The sequence below is a fragment of the Oncorhynchus gorbuscha genome, linkage group LG26 (genome assembly GCF_021184085.1).
Source record: "Oncorhynchus gorbuscha isolate QuinsamMale2020 ecotype Even-year linkage group LG26, OgorEven_v1.0, whole genome shotgun sequence".
In the NCBI taxonomy this organism is placed as follows: domain Eukaryota; kingdom Metazoa; phylum Chordata; class Actinopteri; order Salmoniformes; family Salmonidae; genus Oncorhynchus; species Oncorhynchus gorbuscha.
Window position 1 is genome coordinate 26,673,308 of NC_060198.1, and position 15,247 is coordinate 26,688,554.

At 45.3% G+C, this 15,247-nt stretch overlaps 1 protein-coding gene across 1 annotated transcript in view; it reads right to left on the bottom strand.

Moving 5' to 3' along the window:
• The window catches only part of LOC124016033 (synaptic vesicle membrane protein VAT-1 homolog), a 41,323-nt gene extending 28,899 nt beyond the window's left edge, over positions 1 to 12,424 (bottom strand). The window contains exons 1-2 of the mRNA XM_046331551.1: positions 11,687 to 12,424; positions 4,139 to 4,346 (exon numbers count right to left, since the gene is read on the bottom strand). Of these exons, the coding sequence (XP_046187507.1) occupies positions 4,139 to 4,346; positions 11,687 to 12,106 (628 nt within the window). The 5' untranslated portion in view covers positions 12,107 to 12,424. The remainder of the gene's footprint in view (positions 1 to 4,138; positions 4,347 to 11,686) is intronic.
• Positions 12,425 to 15,247: the final 2,823 nt, after the last annotated feature.

Here is a 15,247-nt window from a genome sequence, read left to right on the forward strand (position 1 = left end):
TTTAACACAAAATTCGGGGAGGGGCCAGCTGAGTATAAGACTGTATCATCTGCATATAAATGGATGAGAGAGCTTCCTACTGCCTGAGCTATGTTGTTGATGTAAATTGAGAAGAGTGTGGGGCCTAGGATCAAGCCTTGGGATACTCCCTTGGTGACAGGCAGTGGCGGAGACAGCAGATTTTCTGACTTTATAAACTGCACTCTTTGAGAGAGGATGTTAGCAAACCAGGCTAAAGACCCCTCAGAGACACCAATACTCCTTAGCCGGCCAACAAGAATGGAATGGTCTACCATATCAAAAGCTTTGGCAATGTCAATAAAAATAGCAGCACAACATTGCTAACAATCAAGGGCAATGGTGAGACCATTGAGGACCTTTAAGGTTGCAGTGACACATCCATAACCTGAGTGGAAACCAGATTGCATACCAGAGAGAATACTATAGACATCAAGAAAGTTTTTCCAACACTTTTGATAAACAGGGCAAAATATAAATAGACCTATAACATTTAGGATCAGCTTGATCTGCCCCTTTAAATAAAGGACAAACCGTGGCTGCCTTCCAAGCAATGGGAACATCCCCAGAAAGGAGAGACAGGTTCAAAAAAAGTTGGAGAAAGGCTTGGTGATGATAGGGGCAGCAACCTTAAAGAAGAAAGGGTCTGACCCAGAAGTTTTTTAGGGGTCACGTTTCAGGAGCCCCTTTAGCACCTCGGACTCAATGACTGCCTGCAGAGACAAACTTTGTTGCGGGACAGGGGAGAAAGAGGGAGAAGCATCAGGGATAGTCACATTAGAAGGGGTGGGAGATGAGGACATGTTGGACGGGCAAGGGGGCAGGGCTGAGTCAAATAGGAATCCTGACTTAATGAAGTGGTGATTAAAGAGCTCAGCCATGTGCTTCTTGTCAGTATCAACCACATCATCAACTTTAAGGGACATGGGTAGCTGTGAGGAGGAGGGTTTATTTCTCCAGGTCTTTAACCATTTTCCAGAACTTCTTGGGGTTAGACCAACAGAGAGAGAACTGCTCCTTAAAGTAACTATACTATATTTGGCCTTCCGGATAGCCTGAGTGCACTTATTTCTCATTTGCATGAACAAGAGCCAGTCAGCCTGAGTATGAGTATGCAGAGCATTTCGCCAAATAGAATTCTTGAGGTGGAGTCAAGGTTGAACAAGGGGCTGAACCTGGTTTTAATTCTCATTTTCTTTATGCGGGCGTGTTTGTTATACCACTGAAAATATCAAAAAGAAGGTCCAAGAATCATTTAGGTCACCTAGCAGGACAAATTCAGATTTAGTGTAAAGGGCCAGGAGGGAGCTTAGGGCAGGTAGGGTACATGCCAGTGCTGATGGAGGGCTATTTGAAAGTTTAATGCTTAAAACCAGCTAATCAAATTGTTTGGGGACAGACTTGGTGGAGACAACCCGAGCACTGAAGGTGATCCTTGGTAAGGATTGCCACTCCCCCACTTTTGAAAGGTCTTGCCGAAAAAGGTTATAACCAGAAAGGCTAACATCAGTATTCAAAACACTCTTCCTTAACCACATCTCAGTAATGATCAACACATCTGGATTGGAGCTGTGAACCCACACTTTCCATTGATTCATTTTAGGTAATAAGTTTCTAGTGGTAACGTGCAGAAAACCCAGGCTTTTATGAGAGGAGAAATCAGTGAAGCAGATATCAGAGCACACGTCAGAATTGGGGCTAGCAACAGTAGGTGGACCAGGATGTACATGCACATTTCCAGATATCATCAACCGTAATACAATCAAGGCACTGCATAGTACTGGGAGAGCTCTGCAGTGCTGATTTATGACATCTGCATGTGCATCAGATGGCAACAAGATCGTATTGTTCAGCAATTTCATCAAGCAACATGAATACGAAGCCAGCGATGAGGTGGTTAGAATGGGAATGGGATGGGAGGCCAAAAGTCTGTGTAACCAATAGATGGAAACCATACACTCTTACAGTAAATGTGAATTGGGCCAAGTTGGAGGTAATAATGCATATAGGTTATAGTTTATTGACACCAAAAACTTGATTTGATGAATTTCCTGAATTTCTACGCAGTAATGATTTCTGTTCACTACTTGGTCAATTGATTTGATAGCATGTTTAATCTGTGCAAATAAATTCCATGAATTGATAGTTGACCTCTGTTGACTTTTCTTCTGTAATGTGGTATACTGTAACCGTGTGTTCAAGCTAATCAAATCAAAGTTGATTTATGATACGGCGTAGTGTACGCTACACAATACAATGAAATGCCTACTCGCAACGAAAGCTCTCTTCGCAAACAGTGCAATGATAGTACGCTATATGTAATTATATTTAGATTAGGCTATAGCCTACCAATAGCTATCCCACGTAGTCGTAGGCCTATTCGGTTATACGGGAAATGATTGTTGTTTGTTCCTGAACTGGCCGAATGACAGAGCTGTCCTTCAGGAACACAAGTTGGTTCAACTTCTTTAACAACGTTGCGCGATTCTGGCGCTGTCCTTTCAGCACCAGGAAGGGCTCTCCAATCACTTAAAATAGCACTCATCAAGATATGTCGCCTACGCCTGATAGCCCTGGTCATCACTTGTTGTTATTACAAATATGATATTATCACTTCTCACAGTGATGCTCGTTTTGTAAAGTTGGATCAAAGCAGAATCAATGTCTCGCAAGATCCCATAATGATTAATTTGCATTTTACTGATGCAGATGCAGTTTGGATGTTTCACCCGGTAAAACCTGAAGAATTATCCTTATCATTCCTATTTTGAAATGAGGTATGCCTAACTTGGTGTTTGAGAGTATTACAAATAGAACATTTTCTTGAGACAATATGTGTGGGCATACAGTAGGCAGAAGTTGCAATTGGAGGATGCATTTTTAGGCTTATTCTACAATGAGTTCCGATAGGCTACATCTGTCGGTACAAACATTGATTGAGGAAATTATTTAGTCATTTAAATATATATTTTTGCACTCCCTTACCTCCAAAAAATGCACTAGTTACATACATTACATACACAGATGCACGCTGCACGCATGCATGTACTGTACACACAGGAAGAATTTAAAAGAGAACTGCCTTCCATGTTGACCAGCTGGCCTTGTCCTTGACACACAACTGAGACACTCATTCTCTTACGCTCAAAAACACTCAAAACCTCAACACACCCATACCCAGGTGCTTACACCCCCTCACTCCCCCGTTTCCCCCATTCCTCCACCCGCACACGGTGCACTCTGACCCCCAAAAGCCAGGTGACAGGTGCTCCTCCAACTCTCACCACTTCTCTGCTCTACTCAGTACTGACACACACAGGGTTGGATCTTAAGTAGTATTTCCAGTACTCTTACATAGTAGCTACAATACTACGTCTTCTCATAATTCACACAGTTATAATATACAATCATAGACAGGAGCTATGGAACAATCCGACTGATGCATTTCCTTGTGTTCAAAGTACACAACATTCTTGACCTGGACTGGACAGCACTATACACCATTCAAGACTTATCAATTATCACTGTGTTTTCCCAATGAATGTATTCATATTCACATTGTATGCATGTACTGTATGTTCCTTGGAATGGCAGAGACCCCCCTGCTGGCCTGCGGGTGTATATTTAAGCATAAGGCCCGAGGAGGTGTGGTATATGGCAATAAGGCTCCTTGGGTGTTTGTGATATATGGCCAATATAACACGGCTAAGGGCTGTTCTTACGCACGACGCAAGGCGGAGTGCCTGGACACAGCCCTTAGCCGTGATATCTTGGCCATATATCACAAACACCCAAGGAGCCTTATTGCTATTATAAACTGGTTACCAATGTAATTAGAGCAGCAAAACTAAACATTTTGTCGGATATACCATGGCTTTCAGCCAATCAGAATTCAGGGCTCAAACCACCCAGTTTATAATAAGAAATAAGTGTGTCACTGGATTAAAATTACAATAGTACTTACTCTAATTATATGGGTTTCTTATGATTCAATTGTATGGGGTTTGTGCCTTGTTTTGTGTTCTGTCCCTATAACAGTGATAGCATTTAGTTCCTACCTACACAGTGTCTATGGTCATTGGTTCCTACCTACACGGTGTCTATGGTGATTGGTTCCTACCTGCAGCAGAGTGAATGAGGATGCTCTGGTTGGGCCTCAGGTTGCCAAAGTCAAACAGCATCATGTAGGCGGTGATGTAGTTGACGGGGAGGGCGGCGGCCTCCTCAAAAGTCATGCCCTCTGGGATGAGGAACGTGTGGGTAGCGGGCACCACGGCCACCTCCTGCCACAGCCCACAGCGGTTGAGCACCAGCACCTTGTCACCCACCTGCATGGACGGGAAAGTGTCATGGTTTACTATAAGGTTGCAAAATCCTAGTACATTTCTGACAATTCCCAAGGTTTCTAGGAACCCTGGTTGGAAGGTTCGCAGAATCAGGAGGGAATAGGCAGGAAATCCTGCACCCAAACAGGATTTGGGGGAAACCTGGGAATGTGGGTAAAGTTAGTGGGATTTTGCAACCCTAACTAGTGTGTATCTACTGTAGACATGTCATTTAGTTCACAAGTTACAAGTGGATATGTTGATGGAAAGCAAGGGATCAGCTGTTTTGTGGATTGGTGTCGGGGGGAATTTTACAAATCAAATGTTCACGATGCAAATGACTGTGGCGGTCAGGTTAGTTATTTTGTCATTAGTTGTTTGTTATATAGGTTAGCACATTCACTCTGACCACACACTGTGACAACAGTCAACAACATAACATATGGCATTAGCCCCCACTGCTACTCCTCTCTCTCTGACAATTATCTCCTCCCTCCTTATCACCCCAACCCCCCTCCCCTCCTCTCCCCTGCTTGTCATTTTGGGCGACGTGTCCCCATTCGGGCTTAACAGAGCAGCAGGATCCTCCGACCCTCTCCTGCCTGTCCAGGAGGAAGAGCCCCATTGTAAACTTCCCCCCCTGCCGAAGGACTGGCCAATCAGGGAGGGAAACACCAGGGACACAGGAAACAGAGCCCACCACCGCATTCTAACATTCTTCCTGTTTTCTTCCTCCTCCCTCCTCCACCCCACCACTGCATCCATCTGACTCCTTCCTTCTCTCGCTCCACTCCTCTCCCTTTCCCTCAACCTGTCACTCTTCCTCGCTGTCTGTCCCTCTCACTCCTTCAGTATCTCTTCTAATTGTCTCTCTCTCTCTCCATCGCCCTCTGTCTCTCTCTCTGTCTTGCACAGCCTAGCCCCTCTTTTTTTCCATCTCCCTCTCTCCTCCTCCCTCCATGGGCCCTGTGCGAGGAGTTGCCCGTTTCCCCTCTTCCTCATCAGTGAGACAGGACAATGGATCCCATCTTCTCCCCTGGCCGCTCTCCACTCATCAGCGGCCCTGCCAGATTCTTCTCCATGGTTGAGCACAAGACAAGCTCTCTCCTCCTAGGAACAAACCCACTCCTCCCGCCCCAGCCTCCCCACCATCCTCCCGCCCACCCGGGCCTCTCTAATGGTCTGGAGGGAGCGATGCGCCTCGCTGTCTGTCTATCCACTCCAATTAGAGAGATCTCCCTCTTCCCTCTCATTCACTCTCCCTCCCTTTATATCCCCGTCTCAAGCTGATGCGTTTTGAGTCCTTCCTCTTTCTCTCTTTCGGTCCTTTTCTATCCGTCTACATCTTTCATCTTTTTATCTCTCTTTCTTTCCCTCTGCCCATCCTTCTCCCCATCTCCATCTCCTCGTGTCTGTGGTGAAACTCATTGCCCTCAGTCTGTTAATTGGAGCTCCAGCATGGCAGGTAGGATCAATAGGCGTTGGAGCCTAGCAGAAAACACACTGATGACTCAACCCTCACACTCAACTACATCGGCAAGTACTGTGTGCCCATGTAAGGCATGTGAGTGGCCGTCACACACACACAAACACACACACACACGAGAAGAACACATGCACACACACATGCACACACGCAAACAGAAGAACAACAGACACACAGAACAGAGTCCCACTCAAACACACTCTTGGCCAAAGTCCTCCTTGTGACTTGTCTATCACAGCACTCGTTACTGTGTGACCCCCCCCCCTGCTTCTCTCATGTCCTCCCCCCTTGACTCTCCAGCCTCTAATGAAGTCACCACACAGTGTATGAGGGGGAAGCTTCTCAAAGAGCCTTGGAGTCAGCTGCTGTACACCAATGGCCTTTATCAACTAGTGATTCAGGTTTGGAGGTATGTGGCCCACAAGTCGGAGGTTATGTGGTTTGACGATCTCATCAACTATTTGCCCCCAATTGGTTAGATCATGGATTCTAGTCTCAAACGCATGAGTAGCTGTGAACTCCGGATGGCACCTTCATGTTCTCATGGGGCCTAGGTTAGACTAAAGGACAAAGGACATTGTTAAGCGCAAATTATAGGCGTCCCATTGTGACATAGCTACAGGGCTCTGAGACCACCGTCCACGGTTGACACACAGCCCATAAATCCCAGCGAACGCGTCTCCGGCACGCCTCCTCTATTCTTTTGAAAGTGTTGACGGTTGGAGAAATTGCTTGAGCCGTGTTAAAACTTCCAAAGTCTGAAAGGCCAACGGTCCAATATTCTAGAACACCGTTTTGGACTATGATAAACCCTTCCGTCTGCTGATGTGTGAACCGTGTGAGGCTGAGAGGGTCATCCATGGAGCATTTTATGTGTCAGGATCACGGCCCCGCCCTGTTCACGGATGGAACCTACCTTGAGTTTGACCTATAATCTGTGCATTCTACCTGCTCTTTCTACCGTTGCAGCTGTTACCATGACTACGTTACTACAATAGCAAGTATTGTTACTGATAGGCTAGAACTGTTCACAGTCACAAACTTAGAGACAAACAGACATGATTTCTGTCATGCCCTGACCATAGAGAGCCATTGTTTCTCTATGGTATAGTCGGTCAGGGCGTGAATAGGGGGTGATCTAGTATTTCTATGTCTATATTGTGTTCTAGTTTCTTTTCGATGTTGGTGTTTTGTATGATTCCCAATTAGAGGCAGCTGGTAATCGTTGTCTCTAATTGGGGATCATATTTAAGTCGTTATTTTTCCCACCTGTGTTTGTGGGATCTTGTTTATGTTTAGTTGCCTGTTGGCACTTCCTTGACTTCACATTTCGTTCTGTCTTTATTGTTCTGTGCGTTTCACTAGATAAATATGTGGAAACCATACCACGCTGCACCTTGGTCCGATGATTCTAACGACGATCATGACAATTTCTGAGTTGTTGTTCTTGGTCCCTCTCGGTTCTGTCGAGTTTGTTTTGAGTATGTGTGCTTTCGTCAGTGTTATAATTAAGCAATAAGGCCCGAGGGGGTGTGGTATATGGCCAATATTCCACAGCTAAGGACTGTCCTTCTGCACGACACAACGCGGAGTGCCTGGACACAGCCCTTAGCAGTGGTATATTGGCCATATATCACAAACCCCCAAGGTGCCTTATTGCTATTATAAATTGGTTACCAATGTAAATAGAGCAGTAAAAATAAATGTTTTGTCATTCACGTTTTGCTCTGATATACCACGGCAGTCATCCAATCAACATTCAGGGCTTGTTATAAACTGAGTGGTTTGAGCCCTGAATGCTGATTGGCTGACAGCTGTGGTATATCAGACCATGTACCACGGTATGACAAAACATGCCAAACCAGCTTTGTTATGACAAAAGCTGGTTACCCGCTCTAATTACGCTGGTAACCAGTTTATAATAGCAATAAGGCACCTCGGGGGATTGTGGATTACAGCCGATATACCACAGCTAAGAGATGTGTCCAGGCACTCCACACTCATGCAGAAGAACAGCCCTTAGTTGTAGTATATTGGCCATATAACACACCCCAACGGGCCTTATTAATTAATTATAACATTGACGAAAGCACACACACTCAAAGAAAACTTGACAGATACCGAGAGGGACCAAGAACGACAACTTAGAAATACGACGTCTGTTTGTCTCCAAGTTTCCAGGCGTCTGATTCTCTCCTCTCTTTGCTGTTTGTGGCCGACTATCAAGACAGACGGTGCAAAACGCATGCTGCGAGTGTGCTTCCCATCTGTAGCGAAGAGGAGGACAAGAGGGACGGAACGGAGCGAGGTAGGAGGGACGGAGGAAATACCAGACTGACAATGTGGGCCGGAGGGAGATAATTGAGAACATATGGGTCAGGTCCTACTAGAGCTCAGCTAAAACTTATACTCTCAAAAAAGGAAAGGGTTTGGTGAAAAAAAGTGCTGATTGAGGATTGTCAGTCATGAGTAATAGAGTGCAACTTGGAATATTTCCCTCTTTTTGTCACTTACTCGCTCTTTCCCCTTTCCCTGCACTGCTCGTGCAGTTATTCGGGGTGATGTCACTGTAGTATTAACCTACTTCCAGTCATTGTGTCACTGCAGACTCAGTGACACTGTGTGTGTATGTGTGCATGTGTCTGGGAGTCTGTGTGTGAGAGAGAGAGAGAGAGAGAGAGAGAGAGAGAGAGAGAGAGAGAGAGAGAGAGAGAGAGAGAGAGAGCAGAAGCCTCCCAAAAACAGTGACTGCAACTAAGGTCAGCACATTCCCTGTGAGCTCCCTCCTGCCAAAACACAGAGATCTCTCTATCCATTAGGAAGATTGGCTCTTCATTTAGGGAGTTGGAGTTGGGGGAAGGTAGGAGTAGTATGCAGTGTGTATGTGAGTGTGTATGTGAGTGTGTGTGTGTGTGTGTGTGTGTGTGTGTGTGTGTGTGTGTGTGTGTGTGTGTGTGTGTGTGTGTGTGTGTGTGTGTGTGTGTGTGTGTGTGTGTGTGTGTGTGTGTGTGTGTGTGTGTGTGTGTGTGTGTGTGTGTGTGTGTGTGTGTGTGTGAGCATGTGTGCGCATGTGCGCGTGTGTGTGTGTGTGTGTGTGTGTGTGTGTGTGTGTGTGTGTGTGTGTGTGTGTGTGTGTGTGTGTGTGTGTGTGTGTGTGTGTGTGCGTGCGTGCGTGCGTGCGTGCGTGCGTGCGTGCGTGCGTGCGTGCGTTTGTGTGTGACCTTCTAATCCAATCTGCTTAAATAGCAAAGTGCAGTGAGGCCAGGGAAGTATATAATAGGACATGGGTCATATCATATATTATGCTGTAGGACCATTATTGTGCTGTAGGACCAATGTGCTGTCAAAGGCTGACACAGAGCCAATAACTCTGGTATATAGACGCTTCTATATGCTCATCTTATCCCTACGGATCTTCAGGTCCAGTGGATTTCAGGGACATGACCACTCCCTGCTGAGACAGAGGTGCACTGATCTTATTAGTGTACGTCCCAAATGACACCCTATCCTCTATGCAGTGCACTACTTTTGACCAGGGCCTCTGGCCATTATACAGAGAATAGGGTGCCATTGGGACGCAGACGTTGACTGATCTGGCACCTTGTCTTTTGTAATTTAATGGCTCTTGTTGACATGGTCCAAATGCAACAATTGCAGAGTGTTCTTATTTGAATTAGTCTAGACTTGATTTGCCTTCATGTCAATGAGTTTTGTCACAAAAGGTTCCTCAATTGTTTAAGAGCAATGAAGGTTGACAACAGGGTTATAGCATCAGAACATACGATTGGTGTTGTAAAAATAGCAATGAATATACATCAAGTCTTTGTGCCGAGTGAACCTTGTGGATCTCTCATGGAGTTTGATCGGCGATGGCGTTCGGTCTCGGGTTCAAATAACATAGCAACAATATCTCTAGGCTACTGTGTGTCTAAATGGTGATATTGTGATAAATTCAACAGGTTTAAAGGGTCGTTAGGCACAATACGTTGCTATTAGCGCCATTGAAAGGATGTGGTTGGTGTTGCCATGCAGTCAGTAATGTGACCAGCAGTAAAACATGACTCATCACACTATTCAAACAAGGAGAGGTAGCCTGGCATGATCCATGCATAGGCGATGTCATTATCATACAGATAATGCTGATTATATGACAATGGATTTATGTGAAGACATAGGATAGATAAGCAGACAAGAAAAATAATACAGTCCTTTCAAAATATTCTTAGTATGGAAACACACTGAGTGTACAAAACATTAAGAACACCTGCTCTTTCCATGACACAGACTGACCAGGTGAATCCAGGTGAAAGCTATATGATCCCTCATTGATGTCACCTGTTAAATCCACTTCAATCAGTGTAGATGAAAGGGAGGGAGACAGGATGAAGAAGGTTTTTTAAGCCTTGAGACATGGATTGTGTATGTGTGCCATTCAGAGGGTGAATGGGCAAGACAAAACATTTAAGTGCCTATGAACCGGTATGATAGTCTGTGCCAGGCGCACTGGTTTATGGCAAGAACTGCAACTCTCCAGTGTATTTCATGCTCAAACGTTTCCCGTGTGTATCAAGAATGGTCCACCACCCAAAGTACATCCAACCACCTTGACATAACTCCGGAAAGCATTGGAGTCAACATGGACCAGCATCCCTGTGGAACCCATTCCACACCTTGCATTATCTATGCCTCCACGAATTGAGGCTGTGCTGAGGGCAAAGGGGGGTGCAACTCCATATTCTGTACGTGTTCCTAATGTTTGGTATGCTCCGTGTATACCCTAAAATCAGATGAGCGTTGTATGCAGAATATAGCAATATTAATTTCAAATCGATTTTTTTTTTTAAATCACAAGATTGAATGGTTGGTGATTTGTGACTTTCCCAAAGACATCGAGAGAAATCATTTCAATGTTCGTCTTCTCGTGGTCTTGCGCCTCGCCCTTTCAGTTCGCTTAGTGCGTGAGCCAATGTCGCTCTCCGTAACAAAGGCAACCGTGTCACTACTGGGTGGCGTCGTCCACCCCCCGGATGTTTCTATCACCTAAACGCAGAGATAGCATATTGTAATCTCTCCAAATCCACAGAACCGAGTGCTACATGCCTTTCAGCAGGGTAGCTGTCTCGCCGCTGGCGCGACTCCCAATTTGGAGCTGTCAATCTCCGGTGCAACTCATTTGTATTGTCGGTAGACGAGGGGCGCTGGCTTCATTGAACTCACTGCCAATTAAACAATCGCGTCCTTTGCTGGAAGAATAATTTAAAAAAGAAATGCACTGCTCGACTTGTAAATTTCCACTCAGAAGATTGAGTGAGTACTCCAGTGCTCTCCATTTACGCACCAGTGACTGGGCTTTGCAATAACCCTCCAAAGCATTAGGAGGGAAATTAGACTACATTATTCTTGTGAGCTATCATTGTTCCAACTCTCTGGTCGTTTTGAGACTTTGGACAAATAGACCGTCTTATTTTGAAATCAGATAACATTAGTATTCAAATGTATTGGCCTGGGCTTTTAGTGTTGAATGTGGTGGTGATGATGATGGTGATGCTGGTAATAGATGACTAACATGAACACATGTGAGACGGAATTGTTAGTTCAAAACAGCAAAGACTGACACGCCCTAAATCAGACAGCATCCTGATATGAACCCAAATATCTCAAGAAATGAGTTAACCAAATGTGCTTTCTTTGGAACAAAGTAGCCGACAACATATTATTGGTCATGGAAATTGTCAAATGGTCAGGTTTACTAGGCAATCATAGGACTAGGCTAAATCATTTCTAGGACAGTGGCTTCAGAAGCAGGTGAAATGAGAGAGATGGAGAGGAGAGAGCGGAGAGGATGCGGCGCGCTTACTTTTCTATCCGTCACCTCTTCTCCCACAGCCTCGATTTCCCCGGAGCATTCCATCCCCGGCGTGACAGGCGGGGACGGCAGCCGGTCGTACAGACCCTGCCGGGCCAGCAGGTCGGCAAAGTTCAGCCCGCATGCCTTGACCCGCACCATGACTTCTCCGGCCTTGAGTGCCGGCTTCCCCTTCTTCACCTGCAGTTTCACCTTATCATAGCCTCCGTAGCCGGAAAGGACCAGGGAGCGGTAGGTAAACTGCTCTTCCTCGGGGACCTTCTCGGTCGCCGCCGGTGTGGCTGCCGCCTCGGTTGAACTGACTGGCGGTGATTCCGGCTTAGACTCAGCTTTCGGCTCGTCGCTGGGTTCATTCTCTTGCTTCGTTTCCTCGGCGTTTTGCTGCTGAGCAGGTGCATCATCGCCAGACATTGTGAAGAGTATTAGTAGGCAGTGACAAGTCTTGAAATTAAACGTTCACTTATTTTGTATTCTCTTGTCTTTAGGAGCTCTGCTGTAATGAGGCGTTGATGAGTCCGATCTGAGGGATACAGAAGCAAAGAGAGAAGGAAAAAAACGGATTCTCAGAGCTTCTTCAGCAGCCTTGCACGAGGACACAGACCCGAGTCAATGAGAGCTTCAGCTGAGGAAAGAGCAGGCTGCCTCGCAACGGCTGAAGTGGACAGAGGTTGTCAACTCCGCGCTCTGACAGTGTGTGTGAGTTTGGACGAGAAGGAGGCAAGCTAGAAAACCCGGAGAGCGGAATGCCTGAGGATGAGGAACGAGAAGTGGATTTTATAGAGAAACTGACTGTGTCCGCCTATATACATTTCGGCATAGCCAGGGAAGGGCTGGGACATAAATTCAGCACTGGCACCCCCCCCCTGACTGTCTGTCTGTCTGTCTGTCTGTCTGTCTGTCTGTCTGTCTGTCTGTCTGTCTGTCTGTCTGTCTGTCTGTCTGTCTGTCTGTCTGTCTGTCTGTCTGTCTGTCTGTCTGTCTGTCTGTCTGTCTGTCTGTCTGTCTGTCTGTCTGTCTGTCTGTCTGTCTGTCTGTCTGTCTGTCTGTCTGTCTGTCTGTGTATGTGCTTCTTGTTCTCCTCTGTTTTCACTCTGTCTGTCTTTGCTTCTCCTTGTGTACATTGTTTTCCTAATTTATCTACACACCATAACCCATAATGACGAAGCACAAACAAGTTTTTATAAATGTTTGCAAATGTATATATATATATTTTTTAAATACCTTATTCACATAAGTATTCAGAGCCTTTGCTATGAGACTCGAAATTGAGGCTCAGGTGCATCCTGTTTCCGTTGATCACCCTTGAGATGTTTCTACAACTTGATGGGAGTCCACGGGTGGTCAATTCAATTGATTGGACATGACTTGGAAAGGCACACAGCCTGTCTATATGAGGTCCCACAGTTGACAGTGTATGTCAGAGAAAAAAACAATCCGTGAGGTGGAAGGAATTGTCCATAGAGCTCAGAGACAGGATTGTGTCGAGGCGCAGATCTGGGGAAGGGTACCAAAACGTTTCTGCAGCATCGAAGAGCCCCAAGAAACACCAAGACTGACCAATCGGAAGAGAAGGGCCTTGGTTAGGGAGGTGACCAAAAACCCAATGGTTTCTCTGACAGAGCTCTCGAGTTCCTCTGTGGTGATGGGAGAACCTTCCAGAAGGACAACCACCTCTGCAGCACTCCACTGATCAGGCCTTTATTGTAGAGTGGCCAGACAGAAGCCACTCTTCAGTAAAAGGCACATGACAACTCAACTGGAGTTGGCACTTAAAGGACTCTCAAACCATGAGAAGCAAGATAATGTGTTCTGATGAAACCAAGATTGAACTCTTTGGCCTGAATGCCAAGCGTCAAGTCTGGAGGAAACCTGGCACCATCCCTACAGTGGTTGTGGTAGCATCATGCTGTGGGGGTGTTTTTCAGCGGCAGGGACTGGGAAACTAGTCAGGAAAAGATGAATGGAGCAAAGTACAGAGAGATTCTTGATGAAAACCTACTCCAGGGTGCTCAGGACCTCAGACTGCAGGGGAACGTTCACCTTCCAATGGCACAACGACCCTAAGCACACAGCCAAGACAACGCTGTTGTCTCTGAATGTCCTTGAGTGGCCTAGCCAAAGCCCGAATGAACATCTCTGGAGAGACCTGAAAATAGCTGTGTAGCAAAGCTCCCCATCCGTCCAGCCTGACAGAGCTTGAGAGGATCTGCAGAGAAGAATGTGGGAAACACCCCAAATACAGGTGTGCCAAGCTTGTAGCGTCATACTCAAGAAGAGGCTGTAATCATTGCCAAAGGTGCTTCAACAAAGTACTGAGTAAAGGGTCTCAATACTTATGTAAATGTCATATTTAAGTTATTTTTAATTTTTAATACATTTGCAAACATTTCTAAAAACCTGTTTTTGCTTTGTCATTATGGCATATTGTGTGTAGATTGATAAGGTAAAAAAACAAAACATTTCAGAATAAGGCTGTAACATAACAAAATGTGGAAAAATTCAAGGGGTCTTGAATACTTTCCGAATGCACTGTATATAATATAGAGAGAAAACATCAATAAACTGGCAGTACATGTCTCCCTCTCTCTCTCTGTCTCTCTCTTCTCCCAATGTCCACTACACTTGACTGCTGCAGCAGCTGCTGAGCTGTCTGTTCTGTGCTCGGTAACACTTTATTTTAATTAAGAGTCCATAATTAATCATTGATAAGGCATTAACAAAACGCTTTCTCACCATTTATTAACCATGACTTCCCCCTTTGTATATATTAGTAAGGTAGTTATTCGCACATGTATACAGTATATATATATATTTAACATCCTGTGTTGTGCGCTTGTTGTTTTACCAGGTACTGCAGGAATGTCTACCAATGGCATGCCCATCTCTTGTGAGAATGGTGATGGTAATAAGTGGTTTATTATGGACCCTTAAAATAAAGTGTTACCCATCATAGATGTGAATGAATAAACAAAGAGAAAACCATAATACCTCATAACAGCCTGACTACATATTTCAAATTAGAGCATGTCAAGGGTTCCCCCTACTCACTGAGCTTCAGTGTTTAAATATTAGGCTACATATAATTCAATAGAAGAAAACAGAGAGAGAAAGAGAGCAAGAGAGACTGCCAGTTCCTTAATGTTTTGATTGTATAATACAGCCAATGGCTACATTAAGGAAGGGACAGTCTCCTTCTCTCTATGTTTTCTTCTATTGAATTCAATATTCAACCTTGTGTGTTCGTCAAAGAACGATGCCGGGACTAGTTTATGTGGATGCGGATAGATTTCCAGTGATGGGCTTCGTTTGACAGTGTCGTTGCGCGTATTTTTCTGCCAAGAAGTGACAGGCCTTTCAGCAAATGAAATAAGGGGGATATAGGTGGAACTTTCCAGCCTTCAGTGGCAGTGGCTATGTGATGTAATCCGACACTAGAGTCTGGAACGGAGACGCTGACAGTCAAGAAGCAGGTGCAACATTTAATAAAACAACAAAGATGGAACGAGACAACAGAGGGACGGCCCTGACCAGAGGGACGGCCCTGACCAAAGG